At 38.5% G+C, this 25,545-nt stretch overlaps 1 protein-coding gene across 5 annotated transcripts in view; it reads left to right on the top strand.

Moving 5' to 3' along the window:
* The window catches only part of atp8a1 (ATPase phospholipid transporting 8A1), a 348,145-nt gene that overhangs the window by 262,105 nt on the left and 60,495 nt on the right, over positions 1-25,545 (top strand). For all 5 annotated transcript variants that reach the window (XM_059647441.1, XM_059647433.1, XM_059647431.1 and 2 more), the window contains 2 exons: positions 4,471-4,545; positions 5,940-6,062. In XM_059647441.1, coding sequence (XP_059503424.1) covers positions 4,471-4,545; positions 5,940-6,062 — 198 coding nt within the window. The remainder of the gene's footprint in view (positions 1-4,470; positions 4,546-5,939; positions 6,063-25,545) is intronic.

The raw sequence follows: 25,545 nt of genomic DNA, 5'->3' as shown, positions 1-25,545 counted from the left end.
TACCAGCTAATCACTGATTTTAAAAAATGTAAAAAATGGAATGCTAGAAAATGTTTTTGAATTTGTTCGACTCCCAAGTCCAAGTTATTTCTTAACATTATAGAATGTTAATGAAATCTGTCATTGAAGACAGGAATGTTTGAACACTAGGACAAGTATGAACTGAGCAAATAGCCAGCATCATGTTCTGAAGGATGGATCATGATTGACTGATCTCTTTCTTTCGTGGCAGTCACTAACGTGGTAGAGTGTATGGATGCACTTGCAAAAGATGCTTGGTTTGGAAGCTTAATAGTTTTTCTTAAATGCAAGAATTGAATTTTTGCATTAACTTTTCACCAGGTATAATAAATTATTGGACCAAGGAACTGGTAGTCAAAGATCATAAGTTCCAAATTGCACTAGTTAGGAGCTAAGTAAGTTTTACGAATGAGCGGGGAAAGTTCCAAATGAACATAAACAGATGAAGTGAACAAACAAACCTACAGCAAGTGGAGTTCAATGTAGAGAAGTGTGAAGTCATCCATTTCAGTTTGAGAAAGACAAATTGAAATATTTTCTTGATTGTAAAAGTCTCAGATGTGTGGAGGAGAAAAATAATTTAAACATCCGTGCATGCAAATCATGATGGGCTAACACAACTAATCAACATGTCCAGAAGAATGTTGGCCTTTTCTCTCGGGAATTTAAATATGAAAGTGAGGAGGTGGCACTATAGTTTTCGAGCCTTGATCAGATCCCATTTTTTTTTAAAAAGATCATAAGTAATAAGAAAAATGAAGGACTAAACTGAGCCAAAGTTGCGGAAACGTGGTTTGTATTCCCTTGAATCTTGAGGAATATTATAGTTGGAGTATTTAAATAGAATGGAAAGGATTTAATACAACAATACTACTTATTTTGGTCAGGGAATCTAAGATATTAAAATTAAAGCAGGTCATTCGGGAGTCAAATCAGAAAGTGTTTTATCACAGACAGAAAGTAACAGAAATCTGGTGCCAACTCTTTAGAATGGAGTTGGTAGGAACAGATCAAGACTCGATGATAATTTTTTATTTCAGCTTTTTTAATTTAAATCCTGAGGTTGCTGTTAATTTGTGTGTGCTCCTCCATTGGACTTCTCACATACTTTTGAAAAAAGGCTGGAGAGAAGTCAGGCCAATGGAGTTGAGTTACAGATCAGAGACAATGGGAACTGCAGATGCTGGAGAATCCGAGATAACAAAGTGTGAGGCTGGATGAACACAGCAGGCCAAGCAGCATCAGAGGAGCACAAAAGCTGATGTTTCGGGCCTAGACCCTTCATCAGAAAACGTCAGCTTTTGTGCTCCTAAGATGCTGCTTGGCCTGCTGTATTCATCCAGCTCCCCACTTTGTTATCTCTGAGTTACCAGTCAATTGTGATTTAATTGGTTGGAACAGTTGGAGGAACTGAATAGCCTATTCCTATTCAAATGTAATTGTAGAATATTGTGAAGAGTCTTTCTACAACTGTCCAGTGTTTAGAATTATCTTGATGGGTAAACATTTTCTTAGGCTGGAGGAATTGATGTAATTTTGCTTATTACTATGATATCGGGAATTAAGTTGCTTTTATAACTGTGTCAGTACTTCATTTAAACCATTTTAGACTTTTTTTTATTCTTTTATGGATTTCATGGGCTGGGCCAGTGTTCATAGCCCACCGCCACTTGACCTTGAAGTGATGGTGAGCTGCCTTCTTGAATCACCACAGTCTATGTGCTGGAACTAGACACAAGTACCATTAGGGATGGCATGAAATTTTATGTCATTACGGGTAAATAAGACAAGGGCATTTGGAAAATTTTAGAGTCAACTGCTACCTGCCAAGAGTTAGCACCATTTAGCTTTCAGGGAAAGCCCATCTAATTTATCAAGGGTACGTGGTAATTTAACTCAAAGTCCTCATTGAAGAAATTACACAGAAGAGACATCTCTTACAGCAAGTTTAGTGGAAGAAAGTCATCTGTGAAAGAGAGTGGAGAGGACAGAATATTCCAGAGACAGTCTGTGCAAACTGAGAGAGATTAAGTTTTAATTTATTGTTTTAATATTAATTGGGTTTATTAAGTAGGATTTGTGTTTATTTGAACAGTATTCCAGTAGAATTTGAATCAGTTAGGAGGTAATTAGTCTAAACGGGAATTGTTGATTTGTTAGTAATCTGTTAATTTGTGCATTGCTGGGTTAAATAAATAAATTGTTTCTTGTCACTTGTAAAGTAGAGATCAGGAATTTTCTTCCTTTTTAACCACTCTTTTATTAGATTATGAGGGGAGAGGTGATCTTCTCTGGGTTTTTGGAGATAATTATTAGAAGGGAACCTCTAAACCCATTGTTGCAAATTTGGGTTTGTGCATTGGTTTAACTATCTGAGGAGTTTGGCCATTCCCCCTCTGTAACACGCCTTCCTGGGGTTCCCATTTGATCAGGCACTGAACTGGAGTAACCACATAAATATTGTGGCTACAAGAGCAGGTAGGCTAGGAATCCTGCGCCAGGTGATTTCCCCGTCTCACTTAACAAAGCCAAACCAACAGCTACAAGTCACACTCCCCACTTGCCTGGATTAATGCAGCTTCAACAACACTCAAGAAACTTGAATTATCCAGGAGAAAGCACACCATTTGATTGACATTATATCCACAAATATTCATCCTCTCCACTACTGATGCTCAATAATAAGTGTGTACCATCTACAAAATGCATTGCAGAAATTTACCAAGGCTTCTTAGACAGCATCTTCCAAATTAATGACCACTACCACCTGGAAGAACAAGTGAGCAGCAGATACATGGGAACCCCACCATTTGCAAGCTCCCCTCCAAGCCACTCGCCATCAATCCTTGGAAATGTATCACTGTTTGTTCACTGTTAAGTCTGAATCCTGGAGTTCCTTCCCTAATGGCCCTGAGGATCTATTTGCATCAAATGGACTGCTGCAGTTAAAGAAGGCAGTTCACATCCATCCCAAGGGCAACTGCGTGTAGACAATGAATATCTAGCCCACGAGAGGGACATCCCAAGAGTGATAAAAGCTTTAAAATCAGTGATTCATAATTTTCTGCTCTTAAAAAATCTGTTCTTTACAGAACGATTAAAAGGCCAATCATCCAGAACCTTTAATTGGTGTCGAGCTTTTTTCTTTCTTCATTCATGGGATGGGGGCATTCGCTGACTAGGCAACATTTATTGCCCATCCCCAATTGCCCAAAGGACAGTTCAGAGTCAACCACATTGCTGTGGGTTTGGAATCACATGTAGGCCAGATCAGGTAAGGATGGCAGTTTCCTTCCCTAAAGGACATCAGTGAACCAGTTGCATTTTTTTTCCGACCATCGACAATGGATTTACGGTCATCATTAGATCCTTAATTCTAGACATTTATTGAATTCAAATTCCACCATCTGCTGTGGTAGACTTCAAACCCGGGTCCCCAGAATGTTTTCTGGGTCTCTGGATTAACAGTCCAGCGAAAATACTATTAAGCCATCGCCTCCCGCTGGAGTTACACAAAATCCAGGTCTGATGAGGGCAACACGTTTCCTTTCCTAAAAGAACATTTGTGAACCTATTAGGCTTTTACCACAATTTGGCAACTTTGTGATCACATTTACTAATGCAAGTTCCTTTTTTTCTATTTTCTTTTCCCTCAAGCTGAATTATATTGTCAAAAGGCCAAAGTGGAATTTGAGCTGTGGTTACTCATTGCTCCTAACTCTGTGGTTAAGTTACTAGACTACTGTACCTCCTACCTATTGACCTAGCTTAAACATTTTCAGTCAAACTAATTGCCTTGCCCTTTCTTTTCTGATGTATGATTTCAATCAGCCAATTATAGTATGTCAGTTACTAGAATTAAGTTTTTGTCAGCAACTATTTATTCAGTCTAACGAGAATGAAATTTGTTTAAACATTGTCTAATTTACCCACTACCCCACACTAATCAGATACTCGGAAAAGTAACAACCCAAAGCTGCCTCAGGCAAGATAATAATTCTCTATGGCCTCTTTACAACAAAAAAACTTATTTTTAAGTTGTCTGACAGTGTGAACTAATGAAAGCATTCAAATTTAAATTATATTGCCTGGTTATATCTTATGTTACTGGATCTTTCTGTACTTTTAATATTTATCCATTTAATCTTTGAAATATAGGCGTTCTCTGCCTCAGTTATTTTCCTGTGAAAAAGTATTCAACAGTCCAATAACTTGAATTTAGATCCAGATAACAATCAAACTTGCATATAATAAAGAAGTTGAATTTGATTTGGATTGTTCTGTCAAGGTTCTGGCAGACCCAATTTTCACTTCATTAGGTTTATTCTATAAAATCTTTGTGCTATCTGGCTGTTGTGAAACAAAGTACGTTTTTACATGAAAGCATTTTTATGAAGTCTTTTTATTTTATGAGAATCCATTACTAACGTAGTTTTATTTTATCTTCAGATCTGGTTTGCCTTTGTGAATGGTTTCTCGGGCCAGATTCTATTTGAACGATGGTGCATTGGTCTCTACAATGTCGTAAGTGTACATGTGACTGAATATTCAGTTCAAGTTGATGGTATACAGGATTGCCTGTATACCCTCATCCAATTATATCATCATCCTGTTCATGATAACAAAATTATGCAGTTCTGTCTCAATTCCACCCGACATTATCAGTAATTTAGCCCTTATTAACAGCCTTACTCACATTTGTCAACATTGAAAGTCACCAGGAGTATCAAAGGCTCAGTTCAATAACTTAGTGTGATGAATAGTCACTGCTTCTTGCCAAGGTCTCTGTATTTGTAAATTCTGCTTAAATGTTGCATTGCTGGAAGATCCCAGATACAGATCAAAATTGTGCTTGAGTTGATGCCCACTCATAGGTTAATGTGGAAACTCTCGACCCCGTACACTGACGGGTTGCTGAGGAAGCTCGGCTCGTATTGATGCTTGCCTGCTGTTTGTGATGAAAATACTGGTAATATGTTAGCCAATAGATTTCAAAACACAGTTGGCAGGGTATCCAAATCTAATTAGAATTTTGTAACCTACTGATCAGCTTCACTGTTCTGATCTGAAATCAGAGTCTTTCTGATGCATGAGTCACCATTACCATTTGTAGCAGAATTTCTTCACAAAATCGTATATTTTGAGCTGCGTGCATCACAAACACATTTGGCAAGTGATTTCCAGGTAGCAGACCAATTTCACCTCTACTCAGTCAAATTTGAATAATTCCACAATTTTGATACAGATGGTAAAGTGGATAGCTTAAAATTCAATGACCCAAATCTTTGCCGTTACTGAGCTTCCAAGAAAGGTTAACCACGAAAGTCAAATATTCTTATATTTATTTTGACGATTGCCACAGATATGTGATGGAAAACATTTCAAAGTTCAGTTGAATATGATCTAACTGATAACCGAAACATCAGCTTTTGTGCTCCTAAGATGTTGCTTGGCCTGCTGTGTTCATCCAACTTCACACTTTGTTATCTTGGATTCTCCAGCATCTGCAGTTCCCATTATCTCTCTCCAACTGATAACTCACTGGTTTAAATGGTACAATTTATAGTAAGTGTCCTAGGGATTTATGGGTTACAATATATCAATGTACCCTTGAACCTCATAGTGCAATCAGAAAAGGTGGTACAGTACATTTCTTTCTCTATAAACTGAAATGAACATTTCAAATTGACATGATTAGTAAATCTCAATTTGTACTTTACATAAGTCAAGCTACTGCTAATAATAGTTATGGTTGGAAAAGATGTACGTGACATGGAAGGCTATCTCCTACACCAATGGCACACAGTTACTGTATGACATTCAGCAGTTGACCTCTCAATCTTGATATTTTGCAGTGCCAGCTTAATATTTTTATTTGAAAGTAAGAAACAAACCTTATTTACCTGTGTATGTGTCAGATTTTCACAGCTCTGCCTCCCCTCACTTTGGGAATATTTGAGAGATCATGCCGAAAGGAAAACATGTTGAAATATCCAGAGCTTTACAAGACATCACAGAACGCACTGAATTTCAACACAAAGGTAACTAATTTGTCAAGTCTGGCAGTATTACAGTATTATGTACCAATCCCATGCTGCCTTAAAAGGGTAGTAACTTAGTGAAACATTCTTTGACAAGTTGGATTTCATATGTTAAAACTGTGGTGCTGTATTGGAAAGAAAAGATGCCAAAATCAACAAGAGTAGGTTGAAAGGCAGAGCAGAATGAAAACTAATGTGTGTTAAGGAGCAGTATGATCAAACATGGTCCATGTGTTTGACAAATTTATTAACAATTTTTGAGATTATAACTAGGATAGTAGGTAAAGAGGAAGCAGAAGAGGAAATTTACTTGGATTTCCAGAAATTGTTCAAAAAGGTACCATGCAAGATGAGGCCTCGTGGAGTTAAGGTTGATATCTTAGCATAGGTAGGGATTGGTTCATGGTCAGGAGACAAGGCTTTGAGAGCAGGAAAATAGGACATTTTCAAATGGCTGGGTTGTGCCAAAGCATATTTGCTAGGCCTCAGCTGTATGTCATCCATATTAATGATTTAGATTAAGAAATAGATGCATTACTCACTAAGCTTGTTGATAATATAAGTTGTGGGAGACAACAAGAAGATGTGGACAGATTAATGGTTACTGATGGGCTGGAAAATTCTTGGGTTGATGAACTTTGAAACTTGGTGATCAGGTGGTCTCAAAGGCAAATGGAGGTAATAAGTGTAGTCTCTTACTTGTCAAAATGTCCTATTAAACAGAAGAAACAGGAAAACAGATCAATGTGGTAGTTAAACCTAGATGCCTAAGTGAGATCCCAGAAGTTAACCAGGAAACATACGAGAGCCTACCATAGACTTTAGTGAAGATGCATAAAAGTTTAAAGAAGGTAAACTGAAGAAACATGGGAAAAGCCATATATCAGACAGCAAAGATGAAGAAAAAAGAGAGAAAATTTATGATAAGCTCTTTTAAAAAAAAAAGGTCCTGGCTACAGAAGGAGCTCATTTAAAGCAGCAAAATTCATCAGTTTTACTAATTGATTACCAAACAGTCAACAACAGGAGTGTCACAGCATTTATGCAACAAAGAAACCTATGGAAGAAATGGAGACTTGCAGAATGAAATGTCAAAAGCCTGAAGATTCTGTGGCTTCTTTCCTTGTGCGGTGATGAAGACTAAACGACAAACGTTCCAAGGATCTTTGAATACAAGTTCTGCAGATATTTGATTTCTTGAATCTACTTGCAAGCCAAAATTGAAATTTCATAACTTTTTTTATCTAATGAATTCAACATTTCTTTTTGCAAATGTTGTATATCATGCACAATGTTCACTGCATGGAGAAATCTGTGTTTTGCAGTGTTTTTTGCTGTCCTGACTTTGGATGGGCTAGTCAAATAGTTTTACCCTTTTAAAGATTTGTCATTTTAGCATGCTTTTATGGAGTCCTGGGCTTGTATTCTACAAGTAACTTGAATTGTTTTAATTTAAATCTGTATTCAATTCTAGAAAGAACAGGTTTGGACCTGACGGGCCAAATTGCCTCATCTTTTGCCCTAATGACACTATGAATTTATATTTGAAACAGATGCATCGTATGTAGATGCTTAGTTTTCCTACGCACAAAGTTATCTGGCAGAAGCGTAAGTGTTGCCGAGCTTCAGAATGATGTTTTGAAATGCCAATGTTGTATGATTTAGTCATGTTGATGTATTGAAGCTAGGGTATTGGCGATACCCACTTGCATGATGAAGGGGAGAAGAGGATGGTGTCCGTGGAGCATAGAGGAAATGGTGGTGAAGATGGAACTGGATGAAGCATGCAATGAGCTGCTGCCAAATGTAACTGCTACGTGCCCTATCCTGTCACACTTCAATTATCATTCATATCTTCACTACACTGCTTCTCTGCTCTTTTTTGTTTCTTCTTGATTTATTAAACTTCCCCTCAGTTTAAACCCTGTCCCCCACCACCTCAGTTAGGTTAAAGTCCTATATACAGCCCTGATTAAATGATTCACCAGGACAATAGTCCCAACATAGATCAAATGAAGCCCATGCCAATGGAACAGTGCTCTCTTTTTCCAGTACTGATGCCAGTGCCCCTTGAGCCAGAGCCTAGTTATCCATACAAAGTGTTGAGTCATACATCTACCTCTCATCTTATTTATCACACATCAATTTGTGTGTGGCTCAAATAGTAATCCAGAGATAGTTACCTGTGTGGTTTTGCTTTCTAATTTAGTCTGTAGCTGCTCATAATCCATCAACCCTATATCTTCCCTAGTCCTACCTTTGTCATTGCTATCTACATGGACCACAACAACAGGATCTTCCCCTCCCTTCACATGCAAAACTTCAAGAAAAGGTGCATCAGCTATGCCTAACAAAAGAAAATGGTTTCAAAGTCACCAGAAGCAGCAGTAAAACTGAGGATTAAGAAGTTTTTACGATACAGCAAAGGAGAATTAGGAAACTGATTTACAAAAAGGGAGAAATAATAATGATTGCAAAAAAAAATTGGAAAAGACTTTAGAAGCTTCTCCTGTATGTAAAAAAAGGTAAAATTTTGGTGAAAATGAATTAGAGTCCCTTACAGACAGAGTCAGGAGAATTTATGCTGGGAATAGAGAAATGGCTGAAAAGCTAAATGATTACATTGAGTCTGTTTTCATTCAAAAAACAAGAAATCTCTCAGAACTAAAGATCCAAGTGATGAAGGAGAATGAGCTGTTGGAAAAAAATTAATATAAGTAAAATATTGTATTGAAGAAAGTAATAGAACTGAAAGGTGATAAATCCCTGGATCCTAATAATTTATATCCCAGAGTGCTGAGGGAGGTGGTACATGGCAGCACAGTGGCTCAGTGATTAGCACTGCTGCCTCACAGCATTAGGGACCCAGGTTCGATTCCATCCTTGGCCAACTGTCTGTGTGGATTTAACACATTCTCCCCATGTCTGTGTGGGTTTCCTCCGGTGCTCTGTTTTCCTCTCTGTCCAGAGATGCGCAGGTTAGTTGGATTGGCCATGCTAAATTGCCTGTAGTGTTCAGGGATGTGTAGATTAGGTGGGTTATAGGGAGTTGAGTCTGGGTGGGATGCTCTCCATGTCGGTGTGGACTTGATGGCTGTAGGGATAATTAATGTGCTGGCGATTGCCTTACAAAGGTGGCAAATTTCACAACCTCTGCCCCATTTAAGAAGGGAACAGGAGAGATCTATAGACTTACAAGCCTGATATCAAAGCCAGGAAAAAGCTGACATCTATTATACAGAGATAAAAGGAGCTGCAGATGTTGGAGAATCCGAGATAACAAAGTGAAGAGCTGGATGAACACAGCAGGCCAAGCAGTATCTACTCCTAAGAGGCTGCTTGGCCTGCTGTGTTCATCCAGCTCTATACTTTGTTATCTATAATATAAGATGTCTTAAGTGGATATTTAAGTGATAACGATCTGATCAGGCATATTCAGTATGGATTTGGGAATTGGAAATTGTGTTTGCCAAGCGTGTTGGAGATGTTAAGAACAAAACTGATAATGGAGAGCTGATGGACATCGTGTAATTTTCAGAAGATGTTTGATAAAGACCCACAGGAGGCTAGTTAGAGAAATTAAAATGTAGAGTTGCAGGAATGTACTGATTAAAGATCGGCAAATGAGGAGTAAAAATAGATGGGTCATTCACACATGGGCAGGCTGTGACCAGTAAATACTGCAAGGATCAGTAGGATCAAGCTCCACATGTTCATAATATATACCAATTATTTGAGCTTGGGAATCAACTATAATATTCCCAATATGTTCCCACTCAGCTTTACATAATATCGTATGTCGTGAGGAAGATGTTAAGTGGCTCTACAAGGATTTGGACAGGGCAATTGAATAGGCAAAAATGTGGCAGAAGGAATATAACGTGGAAAATTAGAGACCTTCCACTTTGGTAGGAAAAACAGATGTACAGATTATTTCTTAAATAGTAAGAAGTTGGTAACTATCGAAGAACGAAGGGATCTTGATGAGTTACGGAAGGCCAACATGCAGAGTGCAGCAAACTACTGGGAAGCCGAATAGAATGTTGGCGTTTGTCACAAGAGAATTTGAATACAGCAGTAGTGAAGTTGTGCTTCACTTAAATAGGAGCGTGGTTAAGTTGCACTTGGAATACTGTGTACAGTATTAATATCCCTATCTCAGGAAAGGTGATAATGCCATAGATGGAGTGTAACAAAAGTTCACCAATTTGTTTCCAGGATGGCAGGACTGGTCTATGATGGGACAAGCCGCCCTGAAGAATAAGTGGTGTCATTTAGATTAAGGATGAGTTTTTTTTTAATTTAAATTTGGTGGTTTGTGAACCTTTGGAATTCTCTGTCATAGATGGCAATAGGAGATCAGCCTTTGAATGTGTTTAAGGTCACAGATGTCCTATTACTAGTAGGGTGCAAGATTGTGGGGATGGAGTAAGTTAAAAGGTATTAACATATTTGATCAGCCATGCTCTATTAAATGGCATGACAGGCATGATGGGCTAAATGGCCCACTCCTATCCGTGTTCACTAGCTCCCACACACTACGGCTACAAAACATTGCCTGCTCAGCTATGTCTGTTCTATTTAATTAATTCACTTAGATATTTAAATATTTTAAAAGTGAATTTATTAACTGAATTCGTCAGCTGTAATAAAGTCTGCTGATCTAACACACTAGGGCAGTCTAGATATATGGAAGAAATATCCACTAATCACATACTGGATTTCATGTGACTTCCCACTTCAGTTCTAACAAGCAGAATTAGGTTGAAGGGGCTCTCTACGTTAAGTTGCTCCCCGTTTGCCGTCCACTCACCCACCCTGCCTCCGCACCTCATTGCCGGTCCACGTTCTGTGTGCACACTATGTTCAGAATCCCTGAACAGTCAGTAGATCCTGTAAATTGTGTAATTAGCAATAAAATACATGACTCAGTCTGACATTTACAGCAAATGTGATCTAGAACAAAATGCACATTTCTGAGAAATTGATATGATATTTGATCCACGCAGATGTACAAGGCTGAAGTAAATTGTTTTGGGACTTTTATGATTTCAGTTTTATATTTGACTAAGCCAATAAATAGATTTCATCAGACTAGAGTTAATCATTTTTTTGTTGAAGACCCATCACAGAATAAAGTTTCAACAATCCAGACAGCCAGTAATTTGCAATTCATATCAATCTGCTGACTATTCAACAAATTCAAAACTCCAGAGGCCTTCTCAAATCTGACTGACATCATGATTTAACATCACTATAGAACCTTGTACTTTTCTACTCAGTTTGTGCTGATTGTGTCTGACAGTCTTTGCCATTCATGTCAAAAGGAATGAAGATTTTGAGGCATTAGTCATTATCTTGCAATGTTGCTTGTGGCTGGTATTAGCTGAGTAATTATGCCAAAACTAATATGTCGCAAAAAAACTTTTTTTTAATATTCCCAATTGTAATTGGCATTTTTTAAAAATTCTGTTTCTAGCTATAGTAGTTACATTTTGCTATTCAATCTGGTAATTGAAACACTGTGCAACAATTGATGGAACTGCATATTAACCTGTCACTAGCACCCAAAAGCCTTTACCACTGCACTAATATCCATTATGGGATCAGGTGTTTTATGCCAACAAAGATTTTCAAAAGCAATTGACCAACTGCAGTTTCTGCCAAATCTGTGTTTCAGAAAGTGTATAGAAGGTGATTATAGTCTCCACTGCTTTACTTAAAAGTGAAAGGTCTGTGAATCATCAGAAAATGACTAGATGTCCAATGAATGCATTTTTTTAAAAAAGACAAGAGACTGCCTTTATCTATTACAGTTGATTTTTATCTCCACAAACACATGCAGGACAAAATAAACAACCCATCCAAAATGCATTGTGCATGCACATGGTTGGGATATCGGAAAAGTTTTTGGAATTGGTAATTCAAAGCTGCAGGTCCCATGGACTTACTTGCAGCAAGTCTTGTTCCCCTATCACCCATATGCTCACTGATCGCCGTTGGCTCCTGTCAACTAACATGCTTGTTTCAAATGATGTTGGATCTTCCTTTCACTGTAATTTTCTCCAGCTCCACAGCCCATCAAGTTATCTACACTGTTTTAATTATGACCTGTTGCACATTGCCAAATATTATTGCTTCACCATCAGATTTCATGCCTTCAATTACTTGGGCTCCAAGTTCTGGAATTCCCTCCATACATCTCTCCCTTATGAACTTCACCTCCCTCCTTAAAATATGCAGTTACACCAATTATTGCAGTGTCTCAACTACAAGATTGAATAGCAAAATGTAACTGCCATAGCTAGAAACAGAATTTTGAAAAACTGCCAATCACAAATGTGAATATAAAAAAAGTTTTATTTTACTACCTGACAGTTTTGGCTTAGTTAGACAGTTAATTTTGTGCATGGTTTTCATCTTCTATCCTAATATTAATCATAAGAGATATGGTTTAGTAAGTTTACAGATGGCACCAAAGTTGGGGGTGTCGTGTACAGCGAAGAAGTTTATCTCGGAGTACAACGGGATCGTGATCTGAAGGGCCAATGGGCCAAATGGATTTTAATTTGGACAAAGGTAATTTTTTGGAAAGGAAGATCAGGGCAGGATTAAATACTTAATCGTAAGGTCCCAGGGAATCCTAAGCAAAGAGACCTTGGAGTACATGTTCATAGTTCCTTGGAAGTGGAGTTGCAGGTAGATGGCATAGTGAAGGTGGCATTTGATATGCTTGTCTTTATTGGTCAGTGCATTGAGTATAGGAGTTGGGAGGTCATCTTGCTCCTGTATAGGACTTTAATTAGGCCACTTACCATCAGGTAATGACTACAGACAACAAGAGAATATAACTAACATCACTTGTTATCTCGTCATTCACCATGGTTCACGATGCTCTCCGTTGACCTGCACCTCCAGCAATTTATGCAGCGGTCAAACAGCAAAACCTTGAAATGCTCGAAGACGACAAATTCTGGATTTTTGGATTGCAGCATATTTCTTACACATGCACAGTTTCATAGTCAGTTTCATTTTACCATCACACCACTTGCTTACTTACTTCTATAAAACAAGTTCTCCAACAATAACTTCTGTTTACTTACTATCTTCAACATAATGTGCTTTCTTGAGGCACTTCATGGAAGTACTGTAAAATAAATTATACCACTCAGTCACAGAGAGAGGTCATGGAGTCACAGAGATGTACAACATAGAAACAGACCCTTCAGTCCAAGTCGACTATGCTGACCAGATATCCAGTTGTCAGGATTTGGCTCATACCCCTCTAAGCTCTTCCTATTCATACTCCCATCCAGATGCTTTTTAAATGTTGTAATTTTATCAGCCTGTACCACTTCCTCACGAAGCTCATTCCATACAGACTCCACCCTCTGTGAGGAAAAAGTTGCCACGTGGGTCTGTTTTAAATCTTTACCCTCTCATCTTAAACCTATGTCCTCTAGTTTTTTAACTCCCCACGCCAGGGAAAAGACCTTGTCTATTTACCCTATCCACGCCCCTCATAATTTTACAAATCTCTGTAAAGGTCACGCCTCAGACCCTGCACCCCACGGAAAACAGCCCCAACCTATTCAGTCTCTCCCTACAGGTCAAACCTTCAAAGCCTGGCAATACCTTTGTATATCTTTTCTGAACCCCTTCAAGTTTCAGAACTTCCTTCCAACAGCATGGAAGTCAGAGTTGCATGAAATACTGCATGCAATTCTGGCTTCCATGCTGTTGGAAGGAAGTTCTGAAACTTGAAGGGGTTCAGAAAAGATATACAAAGGTATTGCCAGGCTTTGAAGGTTTGACCTGTAGGGAGAGACTGAATAGGTTGGGGCTGTTTTCCGTGGGGTGCAGGGTCTGAGGCGTGACCTTTACAGAGATTTGTAAAATTATGAGGGGCGTGGATAGGGTAAATAGACAAGGTCTTTTCCCTGGCGTGGGGAGTTAAAAAACTAGAGGACATAGGTTTAAGATGAGAGGGTAAAGATTTAAAACAGACCCACGTGGCAACTTTTTCCTCACAGAGGGTGGAGTCTGTATGGAATGAGCTTCGTGAGGAAGTGGTACAGGCTGATAAAATTACAACATTTAAAAAGCATCTGGATGGGAGTATGAATAGGAAGAGCTTAGAGGGGTATGAGCCAAATCCTGACAACTGGATATCTGGTCAGCATAGTCGACTTGGACTGAAGGGTCTGTTTCTATGTTGTACATCTCTGTGACTCCATGACCTCTCTCTGTGACTGAGTGGTATAATTTATTTTACAGTACTTCCATGAAGTGCCTCAAGAAAGCACATTATGTTGAAGATAGTAAGTAAACAGAAGTTATTGTTGGAGAACTTGTTTTATAGAAGTAAGTAAGCAAGTGGTGTGATGGTAAAATGAAATTGACTATGAAACTGTGCATGTGTAAGAAATATGCTGCAATCCAAAAATCCAGAATTTGTTGTCTTCGAGCATTTCAAGGTTTTCTCTGTTTGACCGCTGCATAAATTGCTGGAGGTGCAGGTCAATAGAGAGCATCGTGAACCATGGTGAATGACGAGATAACAAGTGATGTTAGTTATATTCTCTTGTTGTCCGTAGTCATTACCTGACACTTTTGACGCATGAACTTTAATTGCCACTTGTTAAGCCCAAGCCTGAACATTGTCCAGTTTTGGCTCCATTTGGACAAGGACTGCTCCAGTGTTGAAAAAGTTGCAAATGTTGTTGGACATGAAGTAATCATCCGCAAACGTACCCATTTTTCACATTACAATGGAGGGATGGAAACACTTTTTTAAATGATATTAAATCTATTAGAGCCTTTATGGTTGAATCCTTAATCAGGTCCAGCAAAGCTCCTTGATTCCGATTCCTCTTGTCAGACTATCCCCTTGAATCTTTAAACCATTGACTAAACACAGAAAGGATGCATGTGTGTCCCTTGCTCATTGAAATGATATTTTTCTTTCCTCATTATAAACTCCAATATAAATTTTTGAACTGCTTCTTTGACATGGCATCCGATAAGTGAGACCATATGATGTGAAATGAAGGGACAAGAATTGATTGCAAGCTGACTTCCAAGACAGAGACCAGAGAATAGTGGTAATTAATTGATTTTTAGAAAGGCAGAAATTTGGGAAATGGTGTGACAGAAGCATTATCTGGTGCTGAACTACATTTAATATTAACAATTTAGACTCTGGAGGCTAAATCGTAATTTGCGGTTTTGACAATGATTTAGTGGGGGAGGGGCACTGGAAGGCATAGAATGGCCAATACTGAGGAAAAGTACAACAGTTTGTCAGGTGATATTAACAAATCTGCGGATAGTCTATATATTTGACAAATTAATTTCAATACACAAGCTGTGAACTAATACAAGAAATTTAAAAGGTAAGAAAATTAAGGTGCTTGTGTAAATTGAGGGATAATTGTTCTGCTGTATAAAGTAATGATTTGGGATCTATTACAGTAAGTTGACCAAAGAAGGCAGAAGGGGCCGCACCCAAAACAATTCACTTTGCAGCAACCCTTCAGTAATGCGCTAGAATTTCATTCTTAATTTAGGTGCTGAAATGGTTGATTAGCACGTGGGCTTGAACCTGGAACCTTGTGACTGATGTGAGAGTGCTACCAACTGAGCAATATTTACAGGCAAATCTTGTGCTTAACCTTGGTCATATGACAGTCTTGACTTTGCAGATAATCCTACTTGCCAGAGAAATTGTATACAAATAGTAAAGACGCGTAGGTGGAAATAAACATTGTTTGTCTCAGCTCCGTTTGTGCTGAAGCCCTCATTTGTGTCCTTGTTACCCCACCCCCCCGACTTTGTTATTGAAATTACACCTGGTTGATCTCTCATTTAAAAACTTGAGGTCTTCAAAGTCTTTAGTGCCTGTGTTATTATCCCAGCTTGTGGTAATACTGGAGAAGTCAGATCTCGGAGTGAAACCTGACTTGATAGGTCACAAGCTTAATTCTTGTAGTTGGTTATCATGATGGCTAGTCACAGAAACCTGTTCATGTGGGGCTGAAACTTTCCTTAAAAAACAAACAGAAGTATATTCCTTCAAAGCAAAAATACTATATGACAATTTAGAAAGATCTTATCACAAACAGAAAAAACAAGTTTCAACCCATCATTTGCTGACCTACCTTAGCTCTTGATCAAATAACATCTTGGTTTTAAAGGTCTTATCTTTGTTTTAAAATGCATTCATTGTCTCATCCCTCACTGTCTCTGTTATCCCTTCTGCCCCCAAAATCCTGTCTGCTACCTGCACCGAAGTTGAAATTCTTGCATCTGTTGAGGGGACTGTCAGACAGGTGATAGTGAGAAGCTGGCCACTGAGGACAGTAAACTTAAATAAGGTATCACTGTGCACATTGTAGATTTTGAAGTACCTGGAAATTCGAGTTGTTGTTCTTCTTAGTATTTCTGTCTCACTGTATTGTATTTGTAATATAAGCACGTTTATTTAGATTTTGAAGAGCAGCAAGAAAGTTATCCCTGGTGTCCAGGCCAATAGTTATTCGTCATTAAGGGTCACAAAAGGTGTTTCTGGTCTCTGTCAAATTATCGTTTGTAGGAGTTGGCCATATATTAGTTGGCTGCTACGTATCCTACATTACAGCAATAACTATACTTCCAATATTATTTCATTATCCGTGAGGTCGTAAAGCATTTTGAGATATCAGTGAGTTGTGTAAAGTGATATACAAATACAAGCCTTTCTTCTAAGTTTAGTATAAAATATTTATGTTTAAATTCTATCTCTCATCGAATTGTTTTGCCTTGCTTTATGGCTTTGTTTTTCTATTTTGCTACTTAGCGATATGTACATTTATACACTCTTCTTTCTAACAATATGCAATGTCCATAACTTTTATACGTAAATGTAATACCGCCTTCTTAATATATTGAATTCTACCTTTTTAAGCATTCCCAATTATAATCACACCACAAGTGTTGCCTGTGCCTCTACTTGCCTGGACCCTAAGCTCCAGAATACCCACCCTAGTTTTCTCTGCCTTATTTAAGACTCTCCTTAAACCTATGTCTTTTACCATGCTTTTGGTCACCTAACCTAATATTTCCTGATATTGTAGTAATTTTATGTACTCCTGCAAGGTACTTTGGGAGTGTTCAATTACTTTAAAAGAACAATATGTTGCTATGAGGAGCAAAAGATGATTCCAGTGATAATACCAGAAGTACAAGGATGTAACTGTCAGGGGAGGATGAATAGGCTTAGTCTCTTTTCTCCAGGCAAAAAGTCTAGGATGACTTTGTGGCTATCTTTAAAATTATGAAAAACCTTGCTGGAGTGAGTACAAATTATTTCCTCTTGTAGGGAAGAGCAAAAGTAGAACTTGTTTAACATAGGATATACCTAGAAATCAAATGGGCGATTGAGAAGAAATTCATTTACCTAAAGAGTGGTGAGAATGTAAAACTTCAGTCTCTGTCTGTTCTGGCAATTAATGGTGCTGTGAGTGTGTCTTTGTACGCTAAGGACCTGGATAATTATGAATGTGCAATAAATACTGGACTACGCACTGATGCCCCCATATCATAAAAAATTTCTAAAAATGTATTTAAAGGGAAGGTACGTAAAGATATAAGGGAGAGGTAGATGAGAAAAGATGAAAGGATGCTCAGGTGGAACATAAACATGGCTTGTTGGGTAAATAGATATTTCTCTTTTAAGCTATTCGGTTAATTTATACTAAAAGTTTTAAAAAGAAACTTGTAGCCAGAATTCTCAAATTGGAATTTTTGTATCTGTCAAGAGGGCTGTCAGATAGGTGATACTGGGAGGCTAGCCACCAATTAGAGTAAACATTAAATAAAGTATCATTGTGCGCACCAGAGTCCTCGAGGTGTCTGGGATCCCTGAGGTCTTGTTTGTAGTTCATCTCACAAACTGTACTACCTTTGTACTAAGAGGCAGTTTATTCAGAATCTTGGCTTTTGAATGTTTATATCATTTATGTTCTTCTTCATGTGGAAGGAGCCAATGTTTATGTTTTTGTCACACAGCCTAGGGTCCTGATAGATGAACAAATGAGAAAATTAGGGGTTATTGAAAAGAGAAGCTGCTTTATATAAAAAAAAAACAAAATAACAGCAATAGAATATTGAATCAGAATACTTCTCTAAGTTTTCGGATTCAATAAGCCTTTTACCAATTTTTGGTGTGTTTTTTTAAAATGCATTACAACACAACTTAGGGATGGATATGACCATAATGCACGAATGGGCAAACTGACAGTAGTGTTGTTTATGGCTCACCAGTACACCAGAGAAGATTCTGCCTTGCCATCTGGGCATAAAGCTGCATTGAAGATTAAACTGCCTCAAATCAGTAGACATTAAAATGTAAGGCTGCCATTCTAGAGTGCTGGTTTTAATGCCTTTGCAATAGATTGAAACCCTCCCCTCATATCTGCATGTTTCAGCAGCAACCTATAGTTGTCACTGTTTTCATTTTGCTACCTGTGATTTCTTGCTAATACATTTGTAATGAAGAAGATCAATTAATTAAAATCAGAGTAAAACTTAGTGAAAACTAAAAAGAAATTTATTTTCCTCCACTAAGACACATTTAAGGGCTGCTTTACTCCTGATGTCAAAGAAGTTTAAAGTTGCAAATATCTCTTATTAAATGACTAGTGGTTTAACTTCTGTTGAATAAGTATTTATGAAATTATGAAACTGGTAGTGTTTGCTGTTGTCGAGTGATATAATATTAAAACGCTTACACATAAAATACAAATGGAATAAAATGAAATTGAATCAAGTGAACTGAACCATTCTTGATCTGCCTGAAATAATTTATGTCTTTGGCATTTTTGGATTATGTCACAGTACTACTTGATTCATTGCTTCCTGCTGTGGCACTTTTGTGTAAATGGCTTGTCTGGAGCATGTTAAATTGGCTAACACTGATGTATGGTATCAATTATTCCATTAAGGTTTAACTACAGTAAATCCAATATGCTCAGGAATAATCAAAACCATAATTAATGGGAATAGTACCTATAATTAGAATAATTTTCACTCAGTTATAATTTTATGATTATTAAATCAAAAGTATGCATGTGTTTCTGATATGTAAGGATGGTACTGTTTGCATGACTGAAATATGTCAAGCTTTCACTATGATGTATGCAGTCTGAAATTTGAAATAGAGCTGCAGTATTAAATTCAAACTGAGAAAATGGACAAGTTGCAGAGAATGGTGGCCAAAAGGATCAATTGAACTAAAGTAATATCATAATACCTTCACTAAACATTACAAAGATGTTGCATTGATTTTCAATGAAAACTAAATGAAAAATTGAACAATGAAGATACGACTAGTGATCTTTGAAAGCGTATTTGCCAGGAAAATAAAATCATGCATCATTTCAACCAATTTTGCCCTATGCTTTTGTCAGTCAAATACTATGTTTAATTGCTATAGGTCATTGAACAAAATAAACTGTGGTGGGTTTCATAGAAATGTGCGAGTCTTTTTTTTAAACTTCAGTGTTATTAAATGCCCTAGTTGTATGATCTCTGGACTGTTAATTCAGAGACCCAGGTAATCTTCCAAGGAATGGAGTTCAAATCCCATCATGTGTGGTATTTTGACATTTAAGGATTCATTCCAGAATCCACCTCCCCCAGCAGTATCATAATTTCCAGAGATTGAGTGCAGTTAACAAGCATAATGTTAGTGGACTAGTGATTTAGAACCCTGACACAAATTCGAATCCTACCACAGTACGTGATGGAAATATGAATTCAATAGAAATCTGGAATGACAAAAACCGTGAAGAGACAGGTGAAAGGTATCACCCCTGTGAACATGCTTGCATTATGCTAATGAGGTACCTGAATCTGTGTAATTAATTCCCACTGATTTTTCTTGGGCGCTGGAGGAGGGGGGAGATAGTTGATGTATCTGAATTTTCAAAGAGTATAAAGTCAAACTTTTCAGGACATTGACCACATAATCTAGACTGCCACTACAATATAGGGAAAAGTACTGCATTCTTGGAAATATTTACTCTCTCAAGTGATCTACTCGACTGTCAGATGAATACAAACAGTCAGAGCAATGTCCTGTTGTTCTGGCCAGTGTTCCCTTGTTAACATCAAAGACAGATCATCTGATCATCCATGTCCCATTTTTGGGACCTTAAAGAGGTGCAACTAAAATGTACAGTTATGACAACAGGTGCTACACTCCAAAAATTAATTGATAGCAATTTTTTTATTGGAAAATGCATATAGTCTACAGTCATCTAAAGGTGTTAGACCATAAGAAATAGGAAAAGGACTAGGCTGCTCAGCCTCACTCAGTTGCTTCAACATTCGATAGAATCTTTGTTGATCTGACATTCCTCGCAACCACTTTCCACATAACCCTTGAATTCCCCCACTGATCACAAGTCTATCTATCTCAGCCTTAAATATACACAAGGACTCAGCTCCCAAGACTCTGTGGCAGGGAATTCCAAAGAGAGACAACCCTCTAAGGTAAGAAATTCCTCCTCATCTCAGCTTTAAATTGATGCTCCTTTATTCTGAGACTGTGTCCACTGGTCCTAGTCCCTTCCACCAAGGGAAAACATCCTCTCAGCATTTACCCTGTCAAGCCCCTTAAGAATCTGAAATGTTTCAATGAGATCACCCCCTCATTCTTCTAACTCCAGTGAATAGAGCCCCATGCTGTTCAGTCTTAACTCATCAGGCTATCCCTCCATACCAGGAATCATTTGATTGAACTGATCCTTCTCTGAACTGCCTCCAATGAAATGATATCTTTCCTTAATTCAGGGGACCAAAACTGCTCTAAATTTGGACTCACCAGCACCTTTGTATAGTTGCAGTAAGACTTCTGTAATCCTCCACTCCAACTCCCTTGAAATAAGAACCAACATTCGACTAGCCTTCCTGATCGATTGTTTTGCCTGTGTGCTAGCTTTTGTTCTTCCTTCCAAAATGAACAACCTCGCATTTTCCCCCATTACACTCCATTTACCAATCTACTGTTCCATAAAAGCCAGTTTCTTTTGTGTCCGTAAAGAATTTAACATTACATGGTTTACATTCTACATGATGCTGGCTGTAAATAATGATGGTTTAATATCAACAGAGTAGATACGTAATGATTTTATGAATGTTGGCTCTCCAAAAATGAATGCTAAAGTATAAGATAAAGTTTGGGAAATAAAATGACATTTACTGAAGAAGGCTTTTAATTTTTAATTTGTGCAGTATCTCTTTTTCTGAACAAAACTGGCACCTAGATGCTATCATTTTTGCAGGGCCAAGCCTTTCCGAAACACAATATGCTGTTCCTGTGACTTATGTCTTCACAATTAAAGTTTCCTCTAGATTGGCAGACGACACTGGAAATAATAGGCATTTCACTATCATTAATTGACTCATAGAATAATTATAGCACAGTGGGAAGCCATTCAGCCCATTTAATCCATGTCTCAACTAGTCCCACTCCTCCACCATTTTCCCTTAACAATGCAAGTCTCTATCCTTCAGGTGCTTATTCATTTTTACTTTTGAAAATCGCAACTGAATCTGCCGTCACTACCCCCTTACAGTATATCCCAGATTCTAACCATTCTTGGGGTTGAATTTTACAGAAATTGATGAATCGTCAATGACCACCAACCACATCTCTTCAGCGCAGTACCCCACATCTTCCAATGCACTATTGTTTCTTCCTCTCAACATATATTGAGTTTTACCCCTTCACAGTTATTGTTCTCTGTGCATTCCATTACACTGCCTCCAATTCCCAGAACTGATTTGCCCAATTTCAGCTATCTATTACTTTGAGAAGTGACATATTTCTCTAATTGCTTCATTTCAGATTTATCACATACATAGAATTTCTACTTTGAAAAGATTCCTAAATTGCACCTTGAAAATATTTGGTCTGAAAGAATCCTGTGTAACACTGCTACTACGATATATTCTGTGTACCATGTACACAGATCCTTGAGAGTTGCCACCCTGGTTGACAGGGCTGTTAAGAAGGCATACAGTGTTTTAGCTTTTATTAATAGAGGGATCGAGTTCCAGAACTAAGAGGTTATGCTGCAGCTGTACAAATCTCTGGTGCGGCCACACTTGGAGTATTGTGTACAGTACTGGTCACCGCATTATAAGAAGGATGTGGAAGCTTTGGAAAGGGTGCAGAGGAGATTTACTAGGATGTTGCCTGGTATGGAGGGAAGGTCTTACGAGGAAAGGCTGAGGGACTTGAGGCTGTTTTCATTAGAGAGAAGAAGGTTGAGAGGTGACTTAATTGAAACATATAAAATAATCAGAGGGTTAGATAGGGTGGATAGGGAGAGCCTTTTTCTTAGGATGGTGACAGCGAGCACGAGAGGGCATAGTTTTAAATTGAGGGTTGAAAGATATAGGACAGATGTCAGAGGTAGTTTCTTTACTCAGAGAGTAGTAAGGGAATGGAACACTTTGCCTGCAACGGTAGTAGATTCGCCAACTTTAGGTACATTTACGTTGTCATTGGATAAGCATATGGACGTACATGGAATAGTGTAGGTGAGATGGGCTTGAGATCGGTATGACAGGTCGGCACAACATCGAGGGCCGAAGGGCCTGTACTGAGCTGTTATGTTCTATGTTCTAAATGTTCTATTATCTTTCTTATGTATTCCAGACTTATGTAATATGTAAAACAGCACACCAGTTAAACTGCATCTGGGCATCAGGTGAATCCACCTTTAGGAGATAGTTTTATACTTGATTTTCCTGGCTACTATGTCATAACTGTAGATCAGTAAGAAACTAAGAGTGGGCTCTTCCGAACCTCTGAAAGATTTGAGTATCAGTGAGAAAGTTGGGGGAATCACTGAAATTGGCTGTTACCATCAAAAGCAAAATGTCCTAATTTCCAGCAGCATATTAAGTGCCAGGAAAAGATTCTCATTGGCAGGAGGTCTGTCAGCATGTATTAACATTGTCACATCATTGATGTATAGTTTTCCATTCTCCCACCCACCAGAGAGAAACTAGACAGCAACAATTCAGACCGAAGTGGTAACCTGGTGACTTCAACTTGCTGCTTATCCCTCCAGAACCTCCATCAATCACCGGCATCTCTGTGTGCTCCATGAACAGTGACTGCATACATCTCTATCTCCCCCACCTCCCCCACATCCCCCCCAAAAAAATTCCAGATCTTCAGGCCCCCATGATGGTGCCAAATTATTCATGGCTGGTCTTTTAAGATGACATTGGTGCTAGGAATCCTGGGAGATCCCAGCAGTGGCCAAAAGCTTGTGGCAGATGGGAGAATATGATAACCATATATGTAATGAGGGAATAACAAAGTGTAGAGCTGGTTGAACACATTTCTGAAGAAGGATCTAGGCCTGAAACGTCAGCCTTCCTGTTCCTCTGATGCTCTTTGGCCTGTGTTCATTCAGCACCGCACCTTCTTGTCTCACATTCTCCAGCATCTGCAGTACCTATTATCTCTGATGTAATGAGGGGAGTTTGGAAAGACAGTGCAGGAAAACTCAGGGCTCACAGTGAAACCATCCATGCAGATTGCCAAAATTGGCACGTGGCTGATTTTGGATAAGGTTCTGCCCCGAGCATTAAAAGTTACAGAATGGATTCTTAACAACTTTTTGAACTTAACTTTTTTTGGTACCACTTGCATGTTAGTGAGCCGGTCTTTGGTCTCCCAGGACAGATTATTACATATAGTAGGCTAAATAATTTAGGTATGCTGAACTAACTTGATGAAAGCTTGATACGTGCTTTCCTTTGTTAAGGGAAAGCGAATGTTAATGTATGTCAGATTCAAAATACTTTTATAGGTTGATGAGCAATACATTTTTTAAACCCACTCATGGACATGTCAGCATAGTGAGTGGCTTGGAGAGGGACTTGTCGCTGGTGATGTGCCCATTATTCTGCTGCCATTGTCCTTCTTGATGAAAATGTCATGGATTTGGAAAATGTTATCTAAGGATCGTTGATGAATTTCTGCAGTGTATCTTGTACTTTCGGTGATGGAGGGAGCGTTGCTTGTGAACGTCGTGGCAATCAAGCGAGCTGCTTGGTCCTGGATGAAGTCAAGCTTCCTGAATGTTGTTGAAGCTGCATCCAATTAGTCGAGAATATTCCATCACACTCCCGACTGGTGCCCTGTAGATGGTGAACAGGTTTTGTAAAATCAGGAGATGACTTACTCATCACAGTATTCCTAGCTTCTGACCTGCTGTTGTTGCCATTGTGTTTGTGTGATGAGTCCAGTTGAGTTTCCGGATGTTAACCAGGTAAACCACCCCCCCCCCCCCCCCCCCACCCCCCAAAATATTGATAGTGGGGGATTCAGTGACAGTATCACCATTGAATGACAAGGGGTAATGGTTATATTGTCTCTTATTGGATGTGATCATTGCGTAGAATGTGTGTGGTGCAAATGTTAGATGTCACTTGTCAGCATAAGCCTGCATGTGGTCCAGATTGTGAAGTAGGGTGGAGCACTTGTGGATTGGAAAGCAGGAAGTTCAAATCTGGTGTTTGCAAAATGTTGGTGTTTGTAAAGTACCATGTAGGGGAAGCAGTGCATGGTCCCATTAAAAGACGATGGGCTTTTGCTAGGCTTAGAAATTCTGCCATTTGCCAGAGTTAACAACTCTTAGGTCTCGAGAGAACTTCTAGTTCTACCTTCTTTATCTAAAGCTTAGAGCACCATCTAAATCAATGATACCTACAGCACAACTGATTAATAACCCCTGACAGAAGAATCCCATGGAGAAGGCAGTCCTGACAACATATTCAACAGAGAAAGCACAGAACATTCCAGAAGAGACATAACCTGCCTGTAATTTTGAGAGACTTTTATTTTGTTTTATATCAGTGGGATTTATATTTATTGGAATTGCATAACATTGGAATCTTGTTTTATTACAGAATAGTTAGTAGTTAGAAGAAGTTTATCCGATTTTGTTAATAATTTAGTTGTTCATAATTTTGTTCACTGTTAGATTATTCCTTGTTGCTTTTAAAGTAAGTGTCCAGGATTTATTTTATTTAGCCAAGAGTTTGCAGGAAAGCAGGTTGCACCACTTTTCACAATCCTTTTTAACAGGTTATGGGACAAGGTGTGGCTCTCTGGGTGTTTCACTTTTAGTTCTCAGAGTGAGGGGTGGGTTGGGGGTGGTGGGGAGTGGGAGATCAACCTCTGCTTTACAACAAGATCTTGTTGCCTTTGAACATGGACTGCTTCGGTATCTGAGAAGTTGTGAATGTTGCTGAACATTGTGCAAGTCATCAGTGAGCGTCCCCATTTTCTGACCTTAGGATAGAGGAAAAGTTATTGCTGAAGCAGCGAAGATGGTTGGATGGTGACGTACTGGAGCTGAGATGACTGACCTCCAACGACCACAACCATCTTCCTATGTTATGGAGGTGCAGG

Source organism: Stegostoma tigrinum, chromosome 1 (genome assembly GCF_030684315.1).
Source record: "Stegostoma tigrinum isolate sSteTig4 chromosome 1, sSteTig4.hap1, whole genome shotgun sequence".
Taxonomy (NCBI): domain Eukaryota; kingdom Metazoa; phylum Chordata; class Chondrichthyes; order Orectolobiformes; family Stegostomatidae; genus Stegostoma; species Stegostoma tigrinum.
Note: the sequence above shows the minus strand (reverse complement) of the source record. Positions and strands in the feature narration are given on the sequence as shown.